Here is a 25,161-nt window from a genome sequence, read left to right on the forward strand (position 1 = left end):
TGCGCTGACGCCGGCGCGCTAGCGTCTCGCTGCTGTCTCGGGGGAGACGAGGTCAGGCCTGTCTCCCGACTCGGGCACAGTCATCAATTACACACAATTTTCTCGTACTCCGGGAGCTCATCCTCCCTCGGGTTCCCAAACACACACGGATACACACAGACTAGCCAGTCCCTGATGCTTATCTCACTGCCTCCGACTCCGAGGGGCGACGGCGTCTCGGCTCTGACTTGAGGGGTTTCCGGCCCTGTCTTGATTTATGTAAAGACGCAGCTGAGTCAGACGGGTTCCATCCCTCATCGCCAGCCGCCCCCACCCCCACGCCCGCCTTTGTCCACCTCTGTAATCCTTTCCCAGAGGTTCTGTCTGGCACCTCGCCGCATGAAATAACGACACTCTCCTCCGCGCCCCGTCGGCGCAATTACGGAAGAGCGCTCCAGAAGTTAGCGGCGCCAGAAATGTCAGGGAGACTTTTCGGGCGGCGAGGAGACGTGACCCAAACGGATGCACAAAGGGATGCACGCCTGCATCCAGGCAACAAGACACACACACACACACACACCTGAGCTTCATCAGGCGCTAACGAGAATGACAAATGAGCGTCTCTCGTTAGCTCCTCACATATTTACACATGAATAATTGTGTAAATGTTGTGCTAGAGTCCTAAAGGAGACACGAGATGGGGTTCGTTCGAGGCAACAGACAGGTCCACATGCTGGAGACCGTGTTCCTCATGTCTCCAGCATGTCTGGAGACATGTCTCCCCTCCCCTCGACGTTCTGAGTTCACACCTGCGGTGGCGAGAAACACAGGAAGATGTCGCAACGATGCTGACAGGCCCAGCAAGCGAGCGGTTTTGGTACGCGGTCCGATCTGAACCCCAATCCGACACGTCTTCGCGCCTGTCACTCAATATTCTGTCAGTTTTGAGTCCAATTCGTAGTCACATGCAGATAGTTTGGGCGTAACGCCCCCCCTCCCTCCCAGAACGCAGCTGACGTTGTGGGATGTGGGTCACGGTATCGAGAACACAAACTGTGTTATATCAAATATGACACCTCTCCGGGCCTCCGAGCCAGTGTGGGTGCAATATGACTCACGCTCTTAATATGATTGGCTTTTTGATGTGATGGTTTGTGTCACGGCACCTGGAGCACAGCGTTGGCTCGCACTGAATCTGTGCGTGCAAATACGAGCGCGGCGCTCGCGTGATCGCCGCCACGAGAAGAGCCCGGATGATGGGGAGCGAGGAAGGGAACCAGATAAGAAATAATCTCCGACGCCTTGGCCCAATGTCAAAGTTCTGTTTTGCTTTTTTGACTTTAGCAATGAGTAAAATCCCAGATTGGGAAGCAATAAGCCATAACTCTTCCTCCGACCTGTTCCGAAAGACGTCCGGCACGCTCAGACATGCGCACGTAAATTTGTCGGATATTTCACCTCTATCCCAATTTATCAGATTTTTATCCTCACTTTCACCCCCTGATTGTTTTATGTCCCCGTTATTATGGAGGTCTTCATCGTGTACTAATGGCTTTAATCTAAACGGGAGTGATTTAATTGCAACATGTGCTTGAAGGTCACGTTACGTTGTATTTCCACGGCGCTAATTTTATCTAAAGCTAGCTAGAGGTCTATTTCGGTATCGCAGTTGTACTTTGAAGCCGATTAAAACATCCGTCATCATTTCCACCAGCCCCGGCTCCCTGCTGCAGATCTTGACCTCCCCTTATCGTCTGACCTGTGCACTCGGTGGCATCCAGACTGCCCGCTAGCTGCTCCAGGAGGCGCGCCCTGGCGGCGTTCCTGCGATGCTTCTTGCCCTCGTAGTGCTGCTGGGCCATCAGGGGATTGTTGAACCAGGCACCGCACAGGCAGCAGTACTTGCCCGCCTCTCGCCCGCCATTTCCGCCGACCACGGCCACGGGGAGGGGCAGGGCGGGGGACGTGGGGGGGCACGCACTGGGATCCGTAGGAACTGGGGTCTGTGGTGAATCTGGGAGAAAACAGAAAATGACTGATGAAAAAAAAAGGGTCAATGAGGAAGTTATTGCAACAGAAAGTTGCCACTAAAATTTTGCATAATCAGATTGGCCTTAAAACTGAAGGGGGGGCTTTCAGATGGAGGGAGGGGTTTTATGTACAATGTGACCTCTCCTGGAGTGGAAGAGCTCCATCAGATATTAGTGGCACTGGCTCAATTGGTGAAATCATTGAAATGCTAATGGCATTCATTTCTTACAGTGTACCATCAATTTGTGAAACGATCCCAAATCCCGGGAAAGTCTCTGCAGGGTCCGTCGCCTGGCACTGACTGTTTCCCAGATTTCCTAATGATCTTTTAATCTCTGTGAGTTCCTGACAATTCCCAGCAAAGTGATTTCAGCATGAGCGACAGTGTTTAATCCCATTAGCTAACTCACTAATTCTTCACCTGCTTTGCTGTTAATGGAAGACAAAAAAAATAAATGTGCTGCCTGAAACGTGCATCCGCCTCCACCGTCTAGAGGACCCTGGGATGGATGTCGCCCTTTTAACTCGATTTTCATTGACCGAATGACGACCTGAAGCCATTCCAGAGACTTTGAAATGATGCTGCGGCGAGCAAAACAAAATTTATCCTCCTGCAGGTTGATGGATGACGGCGCAGGCGCCGCTCTAGTCGTCTCGCGGCGTCGAGCGCACGATTAGCGAGCGTGTCACGGCGATGCGGAGAGCAGTCTGCGCTAACGCCCGGCTTCCCGCGGTAATCCTCCTCCTCCCTCGTCTTTTTCCTTTTGCCGTAATCGTCTGGGAGCAAGTGGAAGCAAGAAAAAGGAATGGCAGACTTCCAGGTGACCTGCTACTTGTGACATACACCTGTTACCATGGTGATTGCCCATTAATAGCCGGAGGGCGCTGACAGGTCTGTAGGACAGAGCTGCGGCTCACGTTTGGGTCGATACGTGCATATATATTAGCGATCTTTGCTCAAACAGTTTATCCAAACAGTCTGGGGGGTGGGGGGGGGGGGCTCCTCATGCCAGATGGCCGTCCAAATGCGCCTGTACACCCACTACAACGTGTCAGTGGGGCCCCGCTCAGCTGACTCTGACCACGCAGCCACAACGCCGATTAACATTTCATAACCAAAGAAGCCCGCACGCCAAAACCAGTCACGTCACTTATGTCGAAACAGCTTCGCCGATGACAAGCGCGAGCGGCGCCGGCGAGGGCGAGGCGCGTGCTAATTGGCGTTTTCGCCGAGCGGGGGCGCGTGCGCTCACTTGACTGTTGCACGTGCGGACTGCCTGGCAGCCGAAGCCGCGCCGCTCACATAGTTACTGTATCTATGGCTGCACTTCGGCACCCACTTCCAGTCCCCTCGGCAGGAGGAGCATCTTTAACTGGAAGGAGCACCTAGCGCGCAGGTTAGCTGTAGCATCCGAGCTATCGCGGCGGATTTGGAGTCGGCCTTTTGACAAGGTCGTCGCTCTGGTCTCTTCCCGTCACCCGTGGAGGTTTCTCTTCCCGCACCCACAGTGTCCGTGCACACTGGAGCAGAAAGTAAATGTTCTTCCCTGGGTGGGGGCGCGCAGTGTGGGGGCCTGATGAGGGATGAGGCAGAGGTGGAACCGCAGGTACGGTCCCTCGCAGCAGCTCCTCCGCCATGCTCAGAGTCTCCCTCCCCTTATTCTAAACGAACAGTTTTGTAAAAATTTGTCCTTAAATGCTTTGGAATAGGAACCCATCAGTCAGGCCGTCCCTGCTGGTCGTGGGTGCACGAGCGCGCGCTGAAGCCTGTCAGCTCTGATGTGCGTCCTCCGCGCGGCGCTCATCTCAGAGTGATCATGAAGGCCACATTTGACTTTAATCTTTCCTGAAATCTTTGTCTCTCCCAGGTCACTCCCCTCGCTCCTGTTCAGTTGTTTCTTTTCCTCCAGGTCCCGCTTGTCTCTAAAAAAAAAAAAAAAAAAACGCGCAAAAGCGGCGGCGGCGGCTGCACAGAAGCGACACTTCTCAAAAGTAGGCCAAAGTTTAGCTAAAGTCACCCAGAGGCTTGATTCCAACACTCCCTTTGTAGAGCGACGGGGTGTTTTGGGCACTTTGAATCCGATGTGAATTAGATTATGGAAAGCTCCCCTGGAGAAGAGGCACTGGGGGGGGGGGCACTTAGAAAGAAAAATACTCTTAAACAATCACGGACCGGGAGAGCAGTCGGTCTGACGTTTCCCTTCAGGGGATGTTTACAAATTGAAGGCCGCTGCTGCCGAGTGCCTCACCTAACTATCATTTTAGCTTCGTACGTTTTTAGAACACGGGAAAACACTCTGAAGAGGTTTTTAAGATAAAAATATGCGCTTTGAACTAAAAAAGAAATACGCGTTTTCTCCAGGGATGCGCCGAACAACAAATATAGGTGCTTTCATTAGATTTGCTTTGAGGCTGTAGCTGCGGAGGGGACCGTGTATGAGACCTGCATCGGTCAGGCTGGCCACGGCAGACAGGCTGGGCGGCTCCCCCAGGACCAGGCGCACCCTCTTGGCGTGGGTTTTCCCCTGGTAGTGGGACTGGGCCACGATGGCAGAGGTGAAGAACATGTTACACAAGGTGCAGCACTTGTTCCTGTCCACCTCTGTCTCTGCGCAGTCCTGGAGGAGAAAAGGGGGGTGGGGGGGGGGGGGCAAAAGAGGGTGGCAGAAAGAGAGAAGAGAGAGATTAAAACTGGATCGAGGGACTTTGCAGCGAGAAATCCCCCCTTTTTCTCTCTCACACGCAGCTAATCAAATATTCATCCCTCTCTCTGGGCTCCGTCTGTGGCCGAGCCCTTCGACTGTTGCTGGGTCATTACTAATGATGCGGGGGAGCGAGGCCCCACGGGAGACCGTCAACATAAACAAGCGGTCTACCTGACTGGCAGAAACACCCAGAGACAAACACACGCACGCTCGTTTGTGTAGACGAACGACCTGATTATGTTGCATTTGTTGTGTCTATTTTTCATCAGCCGAGTCTTTTTCCTTCAGAGCGGATTTTTGGCCGTCCCCGACTCGGCTCTGAAAACTGTTTATGACCTTAGAATGCTCTACCAACCACTGTGCACATGTCCTCAGACACGGGGCTTCTGCCCGTCCTCAAATCCAGACTAATAACCAAAGGAGACAGACCCAATACCATCAAGGTTCCAACACTTTGGACGACCTGCCTGAGGACATTCAGACACCCGGGGCCGAGGCTCTCTTCAATCTCATTTAAAGACATATTCATCCGTTTAGCAGTGTGTGTGTGTGTGTGTGTGTGTGTGTGTGTGTGTGTTCTTGTACATGTTGCACAGAGAGGACCAGAGCACACATTTAATCAACAAAGTGAGGACATTTTGGCTGGTCCTCGCTCTTTTGAAGGATTGTTTATAGGTTGAGACTGTTTTATTTTCAGGTTTGAATAAAGGAAGAGTGACGGCAGGCGGGGGTAAGAGGGTAGAGACTGCATCTGTGAAAGTCCTACAGAGAGAGAAGTACAAGGATGTATGTGTATGCACATGTGTGTGTGTGTGTGCACGTGCGTGCGCGCGTGTGTGGTGTCAGCCCTGGTTAGCGTCACCAACAGTGGGTTTGAGAGTTAAGGACACCTTTACCTTCAAGGCTTTGCTTTGTCTCTCAGCTGTCCCATTCCTCTCCCTCATTCTTCATTTTCTCTCATTTTTCTTCTCTCTCTCTTCATCCTCTCTGCTTTTTATCAGTGTTTTTTTTGCCCAGCCTTTGCTCCCCCCTCCCTGCATCCCCCCTCCCCCCTCCTGGGCCCTGGTCTCACTGACTCTGTGTGTTGTGGGATGAAATATTTATCTATATTGGCATGCCCGCGCCGCTGCTCCTTCCCCCCTCCGCCTCTCCTCTCTGGTGTCCATCCCTGCTGTGATCATGTTAAAGGCTTTCATGTTAAAGGCTTTCTCTTATATATGTGGCTCATCTGTTGCTGCAAATGAATTCCTTTGCAGTTTATTAGCTGGAGCGTTTGTGTTGTGTTGCCAACAGAAGCGACATATTTGTTTGGGGCGAATCTGCATATAAACCTCTCAATCCTCACACATCACACATTATTATTCGACCGGCCTGAACCCCGGCGCCAATTAGTACGAGCCGAGTCTCCATCGCTGCTCACATATTTCTTTTACACTGCTCTTCTGCTCAGTTACATTAGCCTCTTGCACCCAGAGACTGCACAGCAGAGACCTCTTAGTGTCTTTTTCGGCTCACGCAGCACCCCCACACACACGCTGGCACAGTGTCCCTGCAGGTAATGAAACAACAGCCCTCAATTAAAGTGATGCACGGTGGAGGAAACATGGGTCAGATTTACTGCAGGTCTCCAGGACTGCAGCCCGTCGCTGTCTCCGCTGCTGCTGTGATTCATTGTAGATGTGTTTGGATGTGCCTGAAGTGCCTTTTGTCTCCCTGTCACCGGACAGCGCTCCTGAAATCTCCCCCTGCCTCGTTGTACTATGATGGGGCCACCCAGGGGCCCGCGGACCTGTGTGGCGCGGCAAAGTCCGACGGGACTGTCTGCGTCCGCCTGGCATCGATCTCACCTGTCGTCAGTGGGAAGCGAGAGAGAATCACGCTTGGAACACAACAATAACGGCTTTTGCTCAGTGACAGATGTTGCACCAATGCGGGGACACTTTCTAAAAACTCATGTCATCGTGTGTGTGTGTGTGTGTGTTTGTGGGGACATGAATCACTTTGGTCTCACTGCGCCTGTCCGTCTCCGCGCCGCCGTAAACAAGCGCCCTGTTTTGCTCCATCATGTCTTCCCCGGAGTTCATTAACCTTTCTCTTCATGCTCGTCTGTTTGCTCGCCTCCTCCCGTCGCTCGTCTCCTCGTTCTGCTTTGTAGTTCCTCCACCTGATGAACCGATTTCCACGCGACGCAGCGGCCCTGATTGCTTCTGCTTTCGAGTGCGGCGCGCCGGCGAGGTCTGCGCCGCAGAATATTTGGTGCTCGACTCCTAATTAGATGCGTTAATCTCCCGCTGCTGTTTTGCTCCCCCCTCGCCTTTCTACGGCTCTGCGTCGAGGCGCGGTGGGAAACGTGGCTAAATATACACACGGAGCAGCGCGGGGAAACAGACGCTCTCATTTGGAGTTGGAGGAAGCGCTCAAAGTGTGAACTGAAAGCAACGACAAAGCATCTACGGCAGGAGATACGAACAAAAGGTGAGGGGGAAAAAAGAGGCATCTGAGGTGGTTTGCACGAGTAAGCAGGCGCTCCGCTCGTGAGACAGAACGGAGGAGGATAGAGGAGGGGGGAGGATCAACTCTCTCCCCTCTCTTTCATCTGGAAGCACCTTTATGACCTACTTTCTCTGGTTTGTTGTGTGACAAACACTTTCACCTTCGCACAGGCCTGGCGGCATTGGAATTTACTGGTGGAGAGTGGCGTTTGATTCACTCAGGAAAAAAGGAAAAGCTCCCATTGGACTGCGCCGTGTCAGTCAGCCGGAGCTCGGAGTGGTGAAAAAGATGAAGTGCAAACCATCCCCGGGGAGAGAGAGACAGACAGAGACAGAGGGAGAGAGACATAGAGAGACAGACAGAGACAGAGGGAGAGAGACATAGAGAGACAGACAGAGACAGAGGGAGAGAGACATAGAGAGACAGACAGAGACAGAGGGAGAGAGACAGAGAGAGACAGAGAGAGAGAGAAAAGAAACAAATTGAACAGTGAGAATTTCATCTCTGGAGAACTGTCCTACATTACATCAGCTTTCCACACTGTCAGATAATCAATGTCATGTTTTTGTATCAAAGGTAAAGAACAAAGTCCTCACTGTGGCACTCAAGCTGCATTTCAGTGAGAGAGGGTGTGTGTGTGTGTGTGTGTGTGTGTGTGTGTGTGTGTGTGTGTGTGTGTGTACTCATCCCATGTGAAATGAAAGCCGGGAGGGGCCGAGTTACATCTCACTCGCTCTGAGAGACAGATGGAAACTCAGGTGCGAGTGCTTTTCCATTAGATCCGATTTTTGTGTATTTCAGGAACGTCTACGGATGCATTTCTGCATTTCATGCCTTATTTATCTGTTGGGCTGGGACCGATGGAACGCTCATTTCTCCAGAATTTCAGTTTTAATTCAACGTTCGAGGCTGGAAACTGTTGAATTATAAATCCAATTTTGTGCATCGAAATATATTGAACTTCCTAATGCAGAGATCGATGACGGCATCGTTTGGGGGTTCGTCCACATGTGCGGGGAGGGGGGGGCAGGAAGTTCTCTCTTTTCAGTCGTGTGCAGCATGACTGGTAAAACGGGACGTGAAATTCTCCCCAGGAGACTCTTGTGTGCCATTATCATCATCATATTAAAGCAAATATCAGCCCTCACACCCCCACTGCACCTCCTACCGACTGTCAGGGCTCAGCCCTCAGCAGCTCACTGATGTTTGAGAAGTGATGGTGTGTTGATGGAAACCAGGAACACCTTTTGGAGCACTAACGAGCTCCACCAGGGAGGTTGTGACAGTCTGTCTGCTGGGAAAATAACTCAAAACTCAGCAGCTTTTAAGGACGTTTTCAGGAAATATTGATGATGGGCCAGAATTAAAACTTGGTCATGTTTTAGATTTTGGAGGATCCTTTGGAGGGATCTTTGGAAGAGCAAAGGTCAAAGGGCTTCAGTCATAAAGCCACCTGTTGCATGATATAACCTCCTACTGCCTCTATATATCTCTATACTGTGGGTGTAAGTCACAATGGGGGGACATGACCCGCTTGTTTAGCTCTTATTTCAGGCACGTTTATGGAACTGGAGCTACTGGCGACATAAATGTTTGCAGGTTGACAACGTTTGCGAAACAAATCATCCGTTAAAATGCTCTTAAAACCTCATTATTTTGATTCATTCATCTTCTGGAAATAGAGGGGAATGGCAACCATTGGAGAATCACTGAAGTCTCAGCAATAAAAAGAATTAAGACGCAATTTTGCAGTCACAAGATGAGCCTGATGCACCAGAACGCTCACGGACCGACACGACTGTGACCAGAAAAGCAGGTAATTTGAAAAAATGGAGCTGATTCGCGAGCGCCGGTGCCGAGCACGAGCGAAACCCTCCAAAGGCGAGAACCTCTCTTTGATTATCGCTTATTGACTTCACAGTCAAGATCAAGCCGAGCCAGAACGTGAAGACTTTTATCAGGAGGACCGACCTCAAAGTTCCCCCAGATCCACGTGGATCCCGCACATCTGCCCCATCGTGCACGTGGCCTCAGCGCCCGCCGGCACTGGCGGAGCAAAGCGTTCGTTTACATGATATTAGAGCAGTTTTATATGGTTGGTTTTGACACCTATCAGCCGTGCACAAGCCCCCAGAGTGTGAGACAAGCGCTTCATTGGTAATCATGTGGAGAAAACGTGCACGTTGTGGCTGAGCTGCCAGCCTGGCGTAAGATACCGCGATACATGTTGGGTATAATTACGATGATTTACTCTACGAGGGTTCAGAGCTGGAGGGTGGCGTTCAAAGCCGCTCATCAACACAGAGACACACGGACAGCGGCAGCGTACAGGGTTGTCTGGCCTCAGCCTCTTGGACGGCGGTCCTCCGTCTTTCGGATGCAGCATGTAGAACAGACGTACCTTGTTCGCGTGCTTCTTACTCTGAGAAAGAAAGAGAAGCAAAAGAGTGCGTAAGAAAGCAGCCACATCTGCATTCATGAATAATATAACGACAGAGAAAATATTACATTTCTAATCACTGTTTTGCTCTTAATTATGTAATATAAGTGGCTCCCATGCTGAGCTGCATGAAGATTACACCCCATAATAAGCAGGAACAAATGCGATGCCGCTGCAGTTGCTGTCAATACCAATAAAGACGAGTGCACGTGCACATGTGCTGAAGTGCTCTGCGGCGTTTTTATCTTTCTCTGACCTTCACATCATCACTACCTCCTCGGTTCCTCTATGACAGAATCTGCTCAGGCAAAGTTTTAGCGTCCACCAACAGTAATGTGTTTCTAATCCAAAGTTTATGTCCTCTCGTCTGCCCCCGGGACCCCCCCCCCTCCCCCCTCCTCCCCCCTCCCCCCTCGTCCTCCTCTTCCTCCTCTTCCTCGTCCACCTCAGACGCATCCTCACTTGTCAGACCGCTTTATCTCTAGCGGATCCTCGCTGATGCACTAACGGTCACGCGGTAGGTTGCTCTGGGATAGAGCGGAAAGTGTGGTCTTGTGTCGCCATGGTTACCCCGCGCTGACCCATGCTCACCGGTCTAATGGACTTTATGTGTCCCTCAGTCCCTGCGTTTTCTCAGGGACAAATCAATTTGGAGGAATCAGAAAGGGGCAGAACTCAAAAAATGTCAAGAATTTGTGACATTTATGTCCTCACGGAATAGTGTCCTTAATTTAAATGTGTTGGGGAATAAATTAAAGTCAAAGCTTTTAAATGATTAATATTTGAAACCTCATTAATCACATAGTCGCTGTGGATGAATCCAATCGTTCCCAACTCGAAAATGTGCCTCATAAATATAATTTTTCTATATTCTTTGTTGTGGGAATGAAACCTTTTAACAATAAATAATAATGAGTGGTATGTTTAGATTTTGCTCTTAATCCAGGACGGGAGGGCTCACTTGATTTTATAAACTTGCTTTTTAAACTCAATTCAATCCTAAAAGTTGTTTTTAAATTGATGTGATGAATGTAAAATGGAATAATTCATTCCTGACCCCAACCAAAAGCGTTTTCTCCTCCATAGGAGCGATTTGAATATTTGAGTGCTTTGGGCGATACTGATATGGAGATGTTCTCTCTTCCACAGATTTGGAGACACTGAGAATATACCATCATCAGTTTCTAAACTTGGGTCTTGGAACACCTGATAAACTGGCCTCAGAACTCCCACAGGAGTGTAAACATCCAAAACCTTGAACAAACAGGAGTCAGCCCAAAAACGGCTTTAAAAACATGTAAAAAAATCTTAAAATTGATCCTTAAAATGAACAGGAAGCCAGTGGATTGAGGCCTAAACTGAAGTGATGCTTTAAATTAGCACATCAGCTCCTAATAATTACTCAGAATTGGTTCACATGCTGATTTTAGCAGTCCAAATTTAAACATTTTAGCTAAGACAAACATTACAGTCAGCTCCCTAAATAGGTCACCACCAAGACTGGCCTCTTTGGATGTCCTGGCCCAGGATTACACTGACTGTTGTCCTCCAGACTGGACGTTTGTCCAACCTCCAACTAGAACACCAGTGGGGACATGCGAACAAGGTGGTCTGGCGTAATCCCAGGTTGGCCTTGGGGATGCACTGCTGCCAAATCAGCAGCACCAGAAGGGACGGCTGTCTTCTTATGACCTCCTGTTCAGACAGAAACTAAGCGGTCCCCCAGGTATGTTGGGCCGCACGAGATTAAAAAGATAATCCTCCATAGTGTTATCAAACTTAAGCTGCCTCCAACCCTGGAGCTCCGCCCTGCTTTTCATGCCTCTCTTAAAGCCTCTTCCTCTTCCTCTGAGAAATTCCTTAAAAGCCTTGAGATCACAATGCCAACGAATCTTTCAGCTGATGTTTGGAAGTTTAAGCAGCTGTGAAAAACACCCCAGTCGACTTCGGCAGAAACGTTCTGTGCTGCATTGCAGCTGCAAAGACACTCAATTATTCTATATTTGAGAGACTGAAAAGGCCACATTGACTTTTCTGCACCTGTTATCCTGCATTTACTGAATAAAATTAACCGAGTCCTCTTGAAATAACTCATTATTTGAATAACTGAATTCTTGCACCGTCCCCGAGGTCTATCTGACCTCTGCAGAGGCTTTTGAAAAGACCGACTGCGAGGCCCGATAACTTATTACCGGGCTTTCGGGGCGGTTTGGGAGGCAGACGGCAAATGAGGCTGGTGCACAAACATCCATAACTGTTGCTGCTTGATTCACTTCCAGTAAGAGCTCTGTGCTCATTAGCCTGCTTGTTAATCCCAATTGTGGTTCTGTAATCAAGGATGACCTCAATGCACACGCCCACACACACACACTCACACACACATTTTGAATAATGCATCCAGCTGATTATATAATAGCTATTTATTCAAATACTCATAGGGAGCGTGTCAAGAGGTATGTCAAATAAAATGTGTGTTTGGGAGCGAGTGTCTGGTATTAGCATGCTGATTTTAGTCGTTGTATAATGGATGAGCGCTGTTTTGGGCAGCACGTGCTTAAACTGGTACAAATAAGGCCGATGCGGACGACACGGAGCAGGAATCTGCCTTTCAAATTAGCCCCATTTGAGTCTTCCCGTTCCGTCTGTGAGCTCCGGGTGAGCGCCGGACGACTCACCTCGTAGTGAGCCGTGCGCTGGGACTCAGAGATGAGCTGGGCATTGCAGATGTTACAGTAGCTCTCCGTGAATAAGCCTCCGTCCACCACATCCGCAGACTTCATCTTCATCTGAGACTGCACAGAAACAGGAATGTGATTAAAGCGCGGCCTGGAAGGAAATATCAGAGTCTTACAGTGTGTGTATTTGGTGTGCATGAGCGTGCATGTGTCCCATCTTCATTTTGGATTTTTTCCCCCTTCGCAGTGACTAACTCACGGTGGAAGTTCTGGCCAAAGCGCTTCGATCGTGTCCGTCAGGATTTTGGCTCCGGTGTGGGAACGAAGGGCCCTGAGATTTGGCTGCAGCTTCCTTCACTTTTCTTATCAGTAAACCTTTAAATAACCATTTTTTATGCTGCTCATCATAACCACAGATGGGAATCCATTCATTTATAGTGCTTATCTGATGAATCACGACACCCCGGTCGGTGTTTATTTCCACTGTTGTAACCATGTAAATGTTCCATAAGTTATTTGTCCGGTGTTTAATAGAAGAGAGGAAACCATCCACAGTTCATCTGCTCATAAACCGAATCTGTAAATCTTGTCACAGCCGACCAGTAAAACCACCCAGACCTGGCTATTCCACACTGAGTGGCATTTTTCTCCTGTGTTTTATACTCTCTACTGTAATGGAAAAATAGTTTAATGATGTGTTGGGGGGAGGGGGGGTTCCTGTGTTCAATTTTCTGTCCTCTTCATTACGTGAGCCCTGCAGGCGCCGCTCTGACAGGATAAGGATGAGTAACTGGTCTGCAGGGAGCGGTCCAAGAACATCGACCGTTAAACTGGATGAGCAACGATTCGCGGGGGCTCGTAGGGCCACGGACGCTAACGAAGTCATTCCGAGTAACTCCGATTCCGCTTCACAAGATTTCCTCAGTATCTTGTAATTACCTCCCCTTCGAAATCACTTAAACACCTTACTGGCAGTGACCCGCTGTCCGGCTCACCTGTTTAGCGGGACTTGCACCCCCTTAAAACGACATCAGCATCTACCTGATTGCAAACGATCGCCAGCGTATTTTGGAAGTTAAACAGACTTACTGGAGCACCAAGTTCAAAATGAATTCAATCACATTTAGCACATTATTCATCCTGGAAATATCCCTAATGACAAGCTAGACGTGCAACACATTATTACCTCCACAGTGAGGCATCCCATGAGACAATATGGAACAGACATATTATGCAAAAGAACACATTATGTTTGCTTCAGAAATTGTGCCACTGTCTTTTGTGGCATTAAAAAGACGCCATCTGTCTGCACGGATGGTAGCAAGGTATAATCAAGTCTATCTTTTAATCTTCCGGCTAATTAAAAGTGACTGCAACTCCAGAAATATCCATATATTCATAATATCTCAATTACCTCAGATTATTACATGCAAGATGGGAGATGTAGGCTAATTAATAGAGCCGATCTGTTGGTGAGATTAATTTTACGGCAGTCCCTGTGAAGCAGAAAGATGGGAAGGCTGATAGCGGGTAATAATATGAAAGAGGAAAGGAGAGAGGGAAGGGGGGGGACCTTCTCCATGATGTGGATTTAGAATCATGATTTAATGCCGTCACTATTGGGAGTTTGTTCCTTGGACAAGAGTCAGAAATGGTTTTAAAAATTTCAATTTAAAGGATCTGAAAGCCGATTATCTCCCTGACTGATGGGACACTTTGACCACAAAGAAAGTAGGAGCCCGTGTTCACAACACAAGCAACGCGAATGCTCTGGCGGTCCCAAACAGGTTGGATCTCCACTCCTCACCTCTACTGACCACCCTAGTGTGGTGCTGGTCCCAGAGCTTCCAGAGCTTCCACAACTTGTCCAATATTACATTGAACCTGCTCTGACCATATCTTGCGATGAAATAAGTATAAAATTAATGCAATAAAAGGCCAGTTTGTGTTATTTAACTGTAAAATCAGTTTGCTTTCATTTACATAAGGAATATATTTACTACTAAGGCCCAATGTAACACATTTAAGATTCAACAGGGCTCTTGGTTATTAAAAAAGGACGGTAAAAGAGAAAATGGGTCTGGGTGAACTCCTGGTAGACTCGGTGGTGCTCTCACGGATGTGCGTTTGCTTCACAAACCAGTTGTTAAAAAAGGCATCGGGAGCACATTTGCAGCCATCAGACTGACATGAACACTCTGCAACATCGGGAACTGTGATTCAGCACGGATCGGGAGGATGATGTCATCTGTCAGTCACGTAAAGGTCATTTCAAACGCAGCACACCTCCGCCGGCAGTCGGGATTAGCAGATATCTGATCCAAACTGGAGACTGTTTTCTGCATGGGTGCCTTCAAATGAATGGAGTCCGTCACACTCGGCTCAGCATCGAAACCCCTGTTGATTCGAAATGTTAGGAGCTCGCTGAGAATACCGCATGATCACCAAGATCAAAAATAGGTGGCTAGAAAGAAGTTAAAAATATGGAAGAGTGGTATAAAACTGTAGCGTAAATTAAAAATACAGAAACTCAATCAGAAAGTCGCCGAATCTGCCCCACGCGCCTTTGGCACGGAAGCCTGAGGCGTCAGAAGACAGAATGAGCCTTCGGGGGAGTTCCATCTGAGACCGCATCAAGTATTTAACATGGATGTGAACTGTGAGCCGCCCTTTAAATCTCAGTCTCCGACCTGCCCGTTATTATAAAGCCGGCATCCAATCATTTTTGGACTCATCCTGAGAGGAGCGGAGCGCCGTCTCCGCGGGCCTGGGACATGAATTAGTTTGTGATATTAATTAAAGCACACAGGCTTTGAGTGAGTGATAGCCCCGCCGTGCTGACAGAGAGGAGGAGCATGTGGTCCAGGTACAGAGGCAGGCGTTTCCACTCCTCCATCTCTTGCTTGTGCTGTGTTTTGGCTGAGATTTCCCTGCCCTATTATGCATGCAGACGATGAAATATTGAGAGTAGCCTGTGAGCAAATGACCTTTCTCATCAGCCCCTGGTGGCAATAACAAGGAAAAGAGTCTCCCGGGTTAATCATATGGAAGCCTATATCACAAAAGACACTCTGTTCTGTAACTTTGATGTTTCGCCTTTCATTTCTCATTTCTCGCACCTGCTAATCCCACCTCAGCCAACGCTGCCTTCCCATCATGCCCCGCTCCCCCCACACTCAGCCATGCTGTAATATTAACAGCCTTCCCCTTTGTGCGGCAGCAATCAAAGGTAATAGACTGAGGGAATAAAGCCTTTAAAGCAGCCAAATCCACACTGGTTGACACTAAACTGCCCGAGCAGCTCTTTGTGCCGTTCCTCCTCGCCGCCGCCGCCGCCGCCATCGGCTGCAGGCAGAAACAAATTCAAACACAGACGAAGAGGAGGTTGGTAAACCTCAGCAACACAAACATCTCCGTTCCTGTCTGCGTGCGTTCACCTTCAAGTTACATAAAGACACAACCGTACACCCGGGCCGACCCACACAGGCTCCAGCTCTTCCCTTGATAAAGTCTTTCTGCTCCAAACGTTTGGGCTGACCCCGTCCCCAAAGATCCTTTCTGACATGCAGCCATTCGTTTAAGTGCACCCACGAGGCGAACTGCATCTTTTTAATGGACCTGCCGGAGTGTTTGTGGTCACCAGGTGTGTCGTCTCGGGCCAAGTGGGTTGTCTCCTCCTCAGAGAAAGGGCAAGAGTTGGTGCTGGCGAACCTTCGGCCTCGGCAGTATCCCGACCCTCTGTTTCTCCATCAAATCCAATTTCACTGAAAAAAATGATCTTTATCTGTGGGGCGGGGGTGGGGGATGGCCACAGATTGAACTCCATAAAAGAGGTCATCGGAAATGTCACTTTGTAATAGCAGATGGAGTTTTTTTCCCCCACATAAATGAGAAATTACTCTCCCATTTTACTGCCATTTAGGGTCGTTAATGACCTGTTTCATCATGACACAGTAATAGATCGGTCCTGGGGAGAATGTCACTTCATGAGGATCTGCTTTGACTGGAGGGCTTCGACTGATTATGAATAAGTATAGCATGCATGAGAGAGAAGAAACCGCTTCAACAAGCATCGCTTAGAAACTTGCAGATAAAAAGGAAACGACAATGATCGACTTTCCTTCAAAAAGCTTTATTTTTCCTAAATAAACCATGAAGTCTGTGGTTGGGACAGGGGATGTGGAAGGGGAAACATTATCTTTCTCACTTGATAGTGAAGTTTTACAGATAAACGATTCATCCTCCAGCATCTGCATCATGTTTTCCCCATTTTTGCATATGTACACTTGCCTGTGTACAACCCATCACATCTCTCACTCTGTGTGTGCGTGTGTGTGTGTGTGTTTGTCAGAGTTGCTCAACCACACACTCTTATAGGCAAACTAAGTTAATGAGCAGAAACAAAAGGCTGACGTTTGTGGGATCTTTATGTCACTGTAACATATGGAAGCCGCCCGGAGACTCTGCAGGGTGGCAGCAAAACTGCTGGGGTATGTCTCTTCAATTAGTCGCTCGTTTTAACACTTTTGTACACTTTGTGCAACTTAGTCCCTCTTAAAAGGGAGTGTTTTCACACTGAACGCTAGCTTTTCTGTCTACGGAGTCAGATTTTCCATGCAGATGCACCTCAAGACAAAAGAAATGAATTATCCAAGAGGCTGAGCTGGAGCAGGACAAAAAAATATTACAAAGGTATCGGCACACTATAAGGTGGGCAACAAATCGGGTGTAAAATTGCACTAAGCTGAACAAGTAAAGTAACAAAGGCGAGAGAAAAGGCCTTTGTAATGGCTTTCCACTCTGCACATCTATCAGTCCTCTCTCACTTCCCTTTGTTTCCACTATCGAGCAGAGGAGACAAAAGGCACTTTTCTCTCTTGTTAATTGGTGAAATAAGCCCCCTGCTATAAAGCAGGTGTATAAATAGTATAATTCGGTACAATACATCTGGGGATTAACGACGCATCGCGCTCCTGAAGGGACACGGACATAAATATCTCGCATGGCCGTCAATCACAGTCGGTCTGTGAGCGAATGTGAGCCAGTGTGTCTTCGAGCATCTATAGAGGAGACAACAAATAGAACAAGAAAGCAAAAAAACCCCGAAATCATTAAGCAAAGAAAAATAATTGCCAGAGTTAAGCTGCAAAAAGTGACTTTGAGCTGCTCTTCAGCAGGTTTGCCATCAGTCATATTAGATATTAGATGTGTGTGCGTGTGTGTGGGGGGGTAACCATTAAATGAATCAAGCATCAGAATCAAATCAATGGCTCTGTCCCCGTTTGGGGGACATGTTGTTCGTCTCCTGTGATTCGCACTGGACACTTTCTCCAAATATGCAGTGTGGAGGAAATTGAAAATGTCCCCATTTCATTTCTGCACTGTAGCAGCCAAACCCCACACAGGGCTGCAGCCGTGTGCTGCGAAGATTATTACTTTACATACGTGCGTGCCGAGACATGTGCAGGAGCGCCTGCTGCGAGAGTGGAGTACGGGCGTGCACACGCTGGCCTAGATGGGGTGACCTTGCAGCGCGCAAATAAATGGGATTTAAGGGATGCGTCTCGCATAAACCTGCAGCTCTTGTTGTATTTGTTTTGGGTGTTTGAAAAAGATGTATGAAAGCTATAAAAGGACGCAGCGTCTCACTAACATTAGCAACATTTTCCCTCAAATGCTATGTCGCCTCCCTGCATTCACGTGATTGTCTCCCTTTCTTCTTCCTAAAAACACATAAATCACACTGTGGGGGGAAAAAAAGAAAGAAAAAGTACCACTTATTCCAAGCGTGCTAAATCCGATGACACAACTGCGATGGCATCTGCTTTGTTTGAGAGAAAGAAGCTCTGTGGAGGAGGAACGGCACCAATACGGCCACCAGACACAGTTACAATATCTGCATCCTGCAGGGAGGCACAGCGGGTGGCCCCAAATGAGTTATTATGCAGATATTAATGAATGTACACTCAGAAAGGTCAACTGGCCCACACACTGATGTACACGGGCACGCGTGCGTGCGGATTAACGCAAATGGACGTGCGCTCACATGAAGACAATCAGCAGAAAGGTCACAGTATATATTGTGTTAGGGGGGATTTTTAAAAGGCGATATGATGCCTGTTGCTAAGGAGATCACAGAGAAGAAAAATACACACACACACACACACAGGCACACACACCTACACACGATGCCCTATTAATCCTAAAAAACTAGAGCAACCATGTTTTTCCTCGATGAGACAGAAATCAGCTGCTCCTTTTCACGGGCATAGTGAAACATCCAGTGTTTACAGAAACGATGCACCACTCAAGGTCACGGTTCCTTCTGGTGTCGCTTCTCTTTAGAACAGAGTAAGTCGGGTTTCAGGGAGTCAGAATCAAACAAAAATGGCCTCGTACAGTTAGAATGCTGATGCTTTGGAAGACAATCAACTCTCCAGACCAATAAATGAATGGCAAGTTCTATTCTATTCTATTCTATTCTATTCTATTCTATTCAGGGCTCCGCAGCCGTTACCTGAATAAGCTCACAGTAGAAACCAGAGCACACTGATCAATATACAAATGAAATATGAAGCCTCAGAGCAGCTCACATGTGAAATAAAATGTCCTGTTGCAGGTTTAAAAAGATGTGCTGTTTACTAGATTCCAGGGAAATCCACAAAATGAAAAAAACAAACCAAAACAACATCAGTGATGACAGATTCAGAGAAGAAAAGTGGCGCTTCTTCTGATAAACTGCATGTTTGATTATCAGAGTCCAGCAGGTTGGCAGATGGCTGCTGGTTGGGGGTGTTAAGGCCATTTACAGAAAGTTGCTTCCAGGCTTTTCTCAACCAACATCTGCCACACCTGCAGCGACCTCCAGGCTGACCTAAGAGCTCATGTCAGACACGAAACGCCACTTGGTGCGTTTCTCTCTGCTCTCGCTGGCTTCAGATCTGTTTCAGCCAGCATTTGTCACATGTGAAGAATGTCCAGCCTGTCTTGCACTGGGTGTCAGAGCCAGTATAAAACCAGCTCAGAGTCTTTAAACAGCTCCCCCCTTTGCTCGTCGTGGGGACCGACCCCCACACCCTCACCCACCCAGCGCCCGCTTGCAGGGTCTCACAAAAAAAAAAAAAAACAGAAAAGAATTCAGCCAAACTTTGCTCTTGCTGCCGCTTCACTGGCGATCACGGAGAAACTTTGAAAGTGAGGGACGGCTGGTATCACGTCTTAGTGACAGTTGGGGTCAATAAACAAGCCCAGCAGCCAATATTCTCTGCCAGGTCCATCACTCACCTTGCGCGGCGGCTCCGGCTCTCCTCCGAACTGGCAACCATCCGCCAAACGCCTGTTGTAATCCTCCAACACACTTGGACAGGACAGGACCTCCAGGGCGACGAGGGGTCCGGCTGGTCGGCTCTGTCCACCAACGCGCCGCAGTTTAAATCACACAGTTTGGAGGCTTCTGGTTGAGCAGATATGAAGGAGGACCTGCTCCTCTGAGCTCCTCTGCGCGCCGTCGTGATGCGCCGACTCTGCTCCGTAGACTGTGTGGAGGGAAGAAGGCAACGAAGCTCTGTTGATATCATCCGCCGCTGCCGCGACCAGGAGACGCGCAAGAGAGCCAACAAAAGCAAAGTTAATATTCCGGCATGAGAGGGGAAATCAGGAGAGACACAGAGAGGAGGAAGAAGAGTGTGCAGCTTTTCCCGGGATGAATGAAAGACAGCAGCCTCTCTCTCTCTCTCTCTCGCTCTCTCTCTCTGTCGATGTGTGCGCGTCCGTGTGTGTGAGAGCACCGAACCTAATGCTGGACTTGTAAAGTGAGTGAGTGGGAGCGCTGGTCGAGTGGGTTCCAGCTCACCCACAGGATTGATCAGTGTCATCCTACGTAAATATGAAGGAAGAGTCACCATTCACCCATCTGTCTGTGCAGCCAGTTGGAGCTGAATGTGCACAGCATGCACGTGGTGGGATTTTCTATGCAAATGGGAGATTTCAATGCATCCCAAATGGGTCGGGTGCAGATTCTCACCCAGGATAAGGCGGCGGTGGAACGGTCTCTTTTGTTGTCCCTGACAACACGCAGCACATGGTAATAGCGTATGACGGTGTTACACATGTAATAAGCAGCTGATGTCACAGCTGAGGCGTTTCTGCTTTGTGGCACCACTGACACTTTCAGGTCAAACACAGAGGCGGATAAAATGTGAACATGACCGAGGCTGCATCATCCTGTCCAGTTGACTCTTTGGTTTTAAAGCACAGACTAAAAACACGGAAGCAACTATAAGCAGAGGCAGGAAAAGCCCTCTGGGTAATGCCAGCGTTCCTGTTTTCCTCCTCGGAGATCAGCCGGTCGTCCATGTCCCCACTTCTGGAAGCCGTGCTGTTTGTTGCCTGACGCGTCAGACGTAAACAAAAAGTGAGCGGCCGCAAGGCCTCTTTAAAGGGTTGTGTGAGCGTGTCCTGTCCACGGTTCCCTGTCTCCTCCTCTTTCCGTGCTCTGATTCCCTGGAGCTCAACAACCAGTCAGTTGATCTCTTGCCTCCGCTGGCTCTGACACCAATTCTCTCCACCATTACTCGTCTCGTCACCCTTCAGATGAGTGCAAACTGGTGTCATAGATGTTCTCTTCTTCCTCGGGAAGCAAAGTCTCATCTGAGGGTACAGCAGGGGATTTTGAAAACATGAGAAAGGAGGCAATGCTTCAATTACGGGTGAGGCAGACAGGGTGAGGTTAAAACAAGGGCATTTTCAAGGTATTATTTACACATTTTACCAGTTCTAAGGCTTCAAAACATCTTTTCCCCCCACAAGATCTTCTGTAGGATTATGAGCACCCAGATGTCGACGAATTAAGACATTGAAATAACTTAAATTGCCGAGGCTCAAGTCATATGCAATAAAATCCTGCTTCATTATCAAATGACGGGAGACAGAAAACAAATGCAAATGAAGAAAACCTGTGAGTTTGAGTCTGAAACCTGCTGTTGGGCGGCACCACCAGTAACTGCCGTTGAGCAACGTTTAACTCAACGTTTAACTTAACTCAACCCCCCCAAGTCACCATACGCTCCCAATTTAGAGCTCATCTGAGGAGGATGGCATTGTTATGCCCATTTCTCCCTGTTTGATTATCCCGTCTTTTTTTTTAACTGCCATTCTCGCTGGCGTATGGCAGCGTATTCATTCCGACAGAATAGGTCCCTATTACACGCTTTCGGAGGCTGTGACAGCAGCCTTCAGTGAGGCAGCCAAACACATCACGGCTCAGACGACGCACACGACCACACGCACACACACACAGAGTCGTTAGACTGCACACAAACACATTCACACGATGCACATCGACGAGATGAAAGGGCCAATTTATCAAACCAGCAGCTGAGGCGGGCCTGAGGACGTACGGTGCCAGTGCTGGTCTGGAGAAGGACGGCAGGATGTTCGTGCTTGTTTGTGCTCGTGTGTGTGTGCGTGTGCATGTGTGTGTCTGTCTGTTTAGTGTCATACAAAAAAAGGTCCAATTTACAGCCATTCAGCACTGTGGCCTGTTGGCCCGTTATGTTTGCAGGCTAAAATCCATCTGCTTTTCAACCATCAGCTGACTGAGGCGCTGGAGTTGGTGTTTAAATAGCTTCTTTCAAACTCCAGAGACAAAGCTGGGAACAGAGAGAACTGCGGGCGGTAAACACGTTTGAGATCAGAGAGTCAAACAATATTGCTGATGAAATCAAACATAAAGGTTAAGATCACCGCCTGAATGAGCTCCACGAGTGTATTATTGACGCCAGAGGGTCGACATCCTGACACCGTCGGTGGTTCAACCGTCCTCAGCTACGGGCTCGGAGCAAATTTTGCTAAGTCACGTAGAAACAGACACTACAAGGTCAAAGCGATCAAATTAGACTAAATTGATATAGCAGGTTTTATTACTCTTCTGCCCTCCCCTCAGAACAGGCCGTGTTTATATTTAGACACTGTTGTGCGAGCGTTTATGTGAAGGGGGACATTGTTAAATGTCAGTCCCCTGAGACTGTGACGTCGGCCTCGGTGTGAGTGCAGGTCTGGGGTCGGGCTGAGCGGGGATCCAGCGGATCCCAGACCAGAGAAAGCGTGCTCCATACAGTACACAGGCTGCTTGGCGACCCTGAGTCAGGGGTGGAGACAGATGACCGGGGCACACAACCTGCCTGGATGTGTCAAGACTGCACGTATGTGATCCTCAGGGGTGTGTGGACGGATGTAGACGAGTGTGTCAAAGCCCACCCCCGGTTAAATAGTTTATTGGTAACAGGTGAGAGGTGACTGGGAGAGATTTAATTTCAGAAGCATCAGCAGCTCTTCCTCCAGCTCAGATCGCTTACAAACAGCCGCTCGGAGAGGGAAGTTGAGCCCTGGGGGCGACTTAATCAAAATTAACATGATCCCGTCAACACCCTGGACGCCTGTCTAGGGGAGACGGGTGACTGATGTGACTCTCTGGCTGATTCCCCTTCATGATCACTGTCTCATTCCTTCTTTCTACAGCAAGTAAAGTGATTAACTCCCCATGATAAATCCATGAAATTGACGCGACTTCACACGTCGCCATACAAATGATTTGTAGAAGTGGATAAAACAACACCTGCCGTCAAATGTCAGCAGCTTTTAGGACCTACGAGTCTGGTCACTTATGAGATACTTCTATTTGCGGCAGTGTGACAAAATTATTTGGCAAATGGAGAAATGCTTCTGTTTAGTTCTAAAAATCTACCAGCAGAAATGTTCTTCATTTATCATCATATGATCAATGGGATTGTGCCTCTGGAAAGTAATGCCCTTTATTGACCTTCAAGCACGTTTATTGCCCCCCGCTGTGACCCGCGATCTGCCTTTGCGGCTGTCGCCACCTAGAGGACAATGTGAAACAATGCAGCTCATTTCAGAAGTTGAGACGCATAATCTTAATTATAATGGTTCTCAAATGTTAGCAGCTCCAAAGTGAAATGCCATTTTGTGAAAGCCTGTGAGTGAGCGTTTGTAATCAGGACATGAATGGTAAGAAAGCAAATTTTTAATTATTTAGTGTCATGTACCAGATGAAGTCATTAATAAATAGGATGTTATAATTCATTCAAGTGCTTTCTTCATATTAAAAAAAGCATAAAAAATGAGATCAAAATTTGCCTTGACGTTTTAGAATAATGCTAAATACTATCCCATAATATGCAGCCTTTTCTCCAGTTGTCCTGATAGACACAATAGTGGACAAAGGGTGGCGCTAGAGCAACACTGAGACCAAAGCTAAGCTCCCCCATGTTTATGACAGTCAGCGGAGTGCTTCCACTTGAAGCCACATTATTTAAATTTATGGCAAACCCGGTTTACATTCTGGGATTGATTGTTCCGTATTGGAATCACTTCTTTTCTACTTGGTTGCCTGTAATTACGTCCAAATGTCTCAGTCCACATTACACACGTCTCCTTGGAATTTAAACACTTGTGTTGACTTGATTTGCATCTGCGTGTGCTTGGGAGTGTTTAAGGGGTTTAATTGCATGCATACATTTGCCGCGTGTGTGTTATGGGATCTGTCTCCTCTCTGCTGGTCGTGCTCATCTCATCCATTTATGGTCCTGCAGGTCTGCGTGAGTCATAACCCGGATCCCCCTGCCTTTTAGACCCCTTGCTCACAATGCTAAGCATCGGATTATGAAGAAGCAACAATAGTTCCCTGCTATACATGATGCACATGTACAGAGTTAACTTTTAACTCTCATATTCAGATTATCCTGCTCTTCAAACTTGATTAATGTATTCTGCCTGAAGTCACCAGTTTCCACGTGTTTCCGTGCTGCTCCAGATGCTGACATGGTCCTTGAATGGCTTTATTTACACCCCAGCAGGGCAGCATGAAAGGTCGACCCCTTCCAACAATCTATTACTCTCTTACGTCCAAACAGAATGGGATTCAGATCTCCAGCAAACACAAGCGAACTTGTCATATTCTGTTTAGTGTTTGCATAAAAATTTACTGCCATTGATTCATGTGACTGTGAGCATGACTGACGATTAGTAAAAGCAACATGATGGACAATTTTTCAACTGTTGCATCTCTAATAGTTAATAAGTTAATGTAAAAATAACTTTTTTAACCTCTCTGTGCCTGTTTTTTCTGCGAAATTGGAAAAAGAATCCTTCAGTAGAGCAGAAACTGATTGCACGTTTAACCAAAAATAACTTTTTAATAGTAAGAAACCTTGAGCAGAACCTTGAAAATCTATCAGCTGGACCCTTTGAGCCTTTTCTCTGGGTGTGCAGGTCATCTGAAGCTGAAAATCTACCGCCGGGCCATTAAGAGACTGTATCGGCCCCGAGTAATAAACATTCCTGAAGGCTAAATTCATTTTTCATACTCAGAAATTTTTTAAACCATCGGTCAGGTGAGTGCCGATCCAAAGTTTCCAGAAAAACAACTGTGAACCCGGGACTGAACTGCACATTCATCACAGGTGCTGATAATGGACTGTTTGTGTAATGGTACAGGAGATCCATCATGCAGCAGCCTGCTGATCACATCGTCATATGAGCTCGCTCTGTTCGCTCCTCACATGACCCCCTGAGGTTCCTCTCAATTTATTTCTATACAGTTAAAAAAAACTTTACCTCTGAGGGTTTATCTGTGTAGCAAAGGTTAATAACAAAAAGTGATCGCCGCTACTTTGTTTTCCTGTTAAGGGCACTGAAGGACATTTAGGCATGCATGTGTGTGTGTGTGTGTGTGTACACAAAGGTGTTTTCGGGACAGCAGGGACAAAGTCGAAGATTGATGACAAGCAGCACACGCGTTACTCATCGCTAACACTAG

At 48.0% G+C, this 25,161-nt stretch overlaps 1 protein-coding gene across 3 annotated transcripts in view; it reads right to left on the reverse strand.

The window, feature by feature from the left end:
• LOC101077773 (zinc finger matrin-type protein 4) overlaps positions 1–20,106 on the reverse strand; it is a 28,727-nt gene extending 8,621 nt beyond the window's left edge. Inside the window, exons 1-5 of one of the 3 annotated variants that reach the window (XM_029835684.1) lie at positions 19,608–20,106; positions 12,324–12,440; positions 9,610–9,630; positions 4,454–4,628; positions 1,739–1,993 (exon numbers count right to left, since the gene is read on the reverse strand). In XM_029835684.1, the coding sequence (XP_029691544.1) occupies positions 1,739–1,993; positions 4,454–4,628; positions 9,610–9,630; positions 12,324–12,434 (562 nt within the window). In that variant the 5' untranslated portion in view covers positions 12,435–12,440; positions 19,608–20,106. Of the gene's footprint in view, positions 1–1,738; positions 1,994–4,453; positions 4,629–9,459; positions 9,631–12,323; positions 12,441–19,607 lie in introns of all 3 variants that reach the window. The other 2 variants (XM_029835683.1, XM_029835682.1) reach the window with 2 other exon arrangements.
• Between the last annotated feature and the right edge of the window lie 5,055 nt (positions 20,107–25,161).

This window comes from Takifugu rubripes, chromosome 4, assembly GCF_901000725.2.
Source record: "Takifugu rubripes chromosome 4, fTakRub1.2, whole genome shotgun sequence".
Taxonomy (NCBI): Eukaryota; Metazoa; Chordata; class Actinopteri; order Tetraodontiformes; family Tetraodontidae; genus Takifugu; species Takifugu rubripes.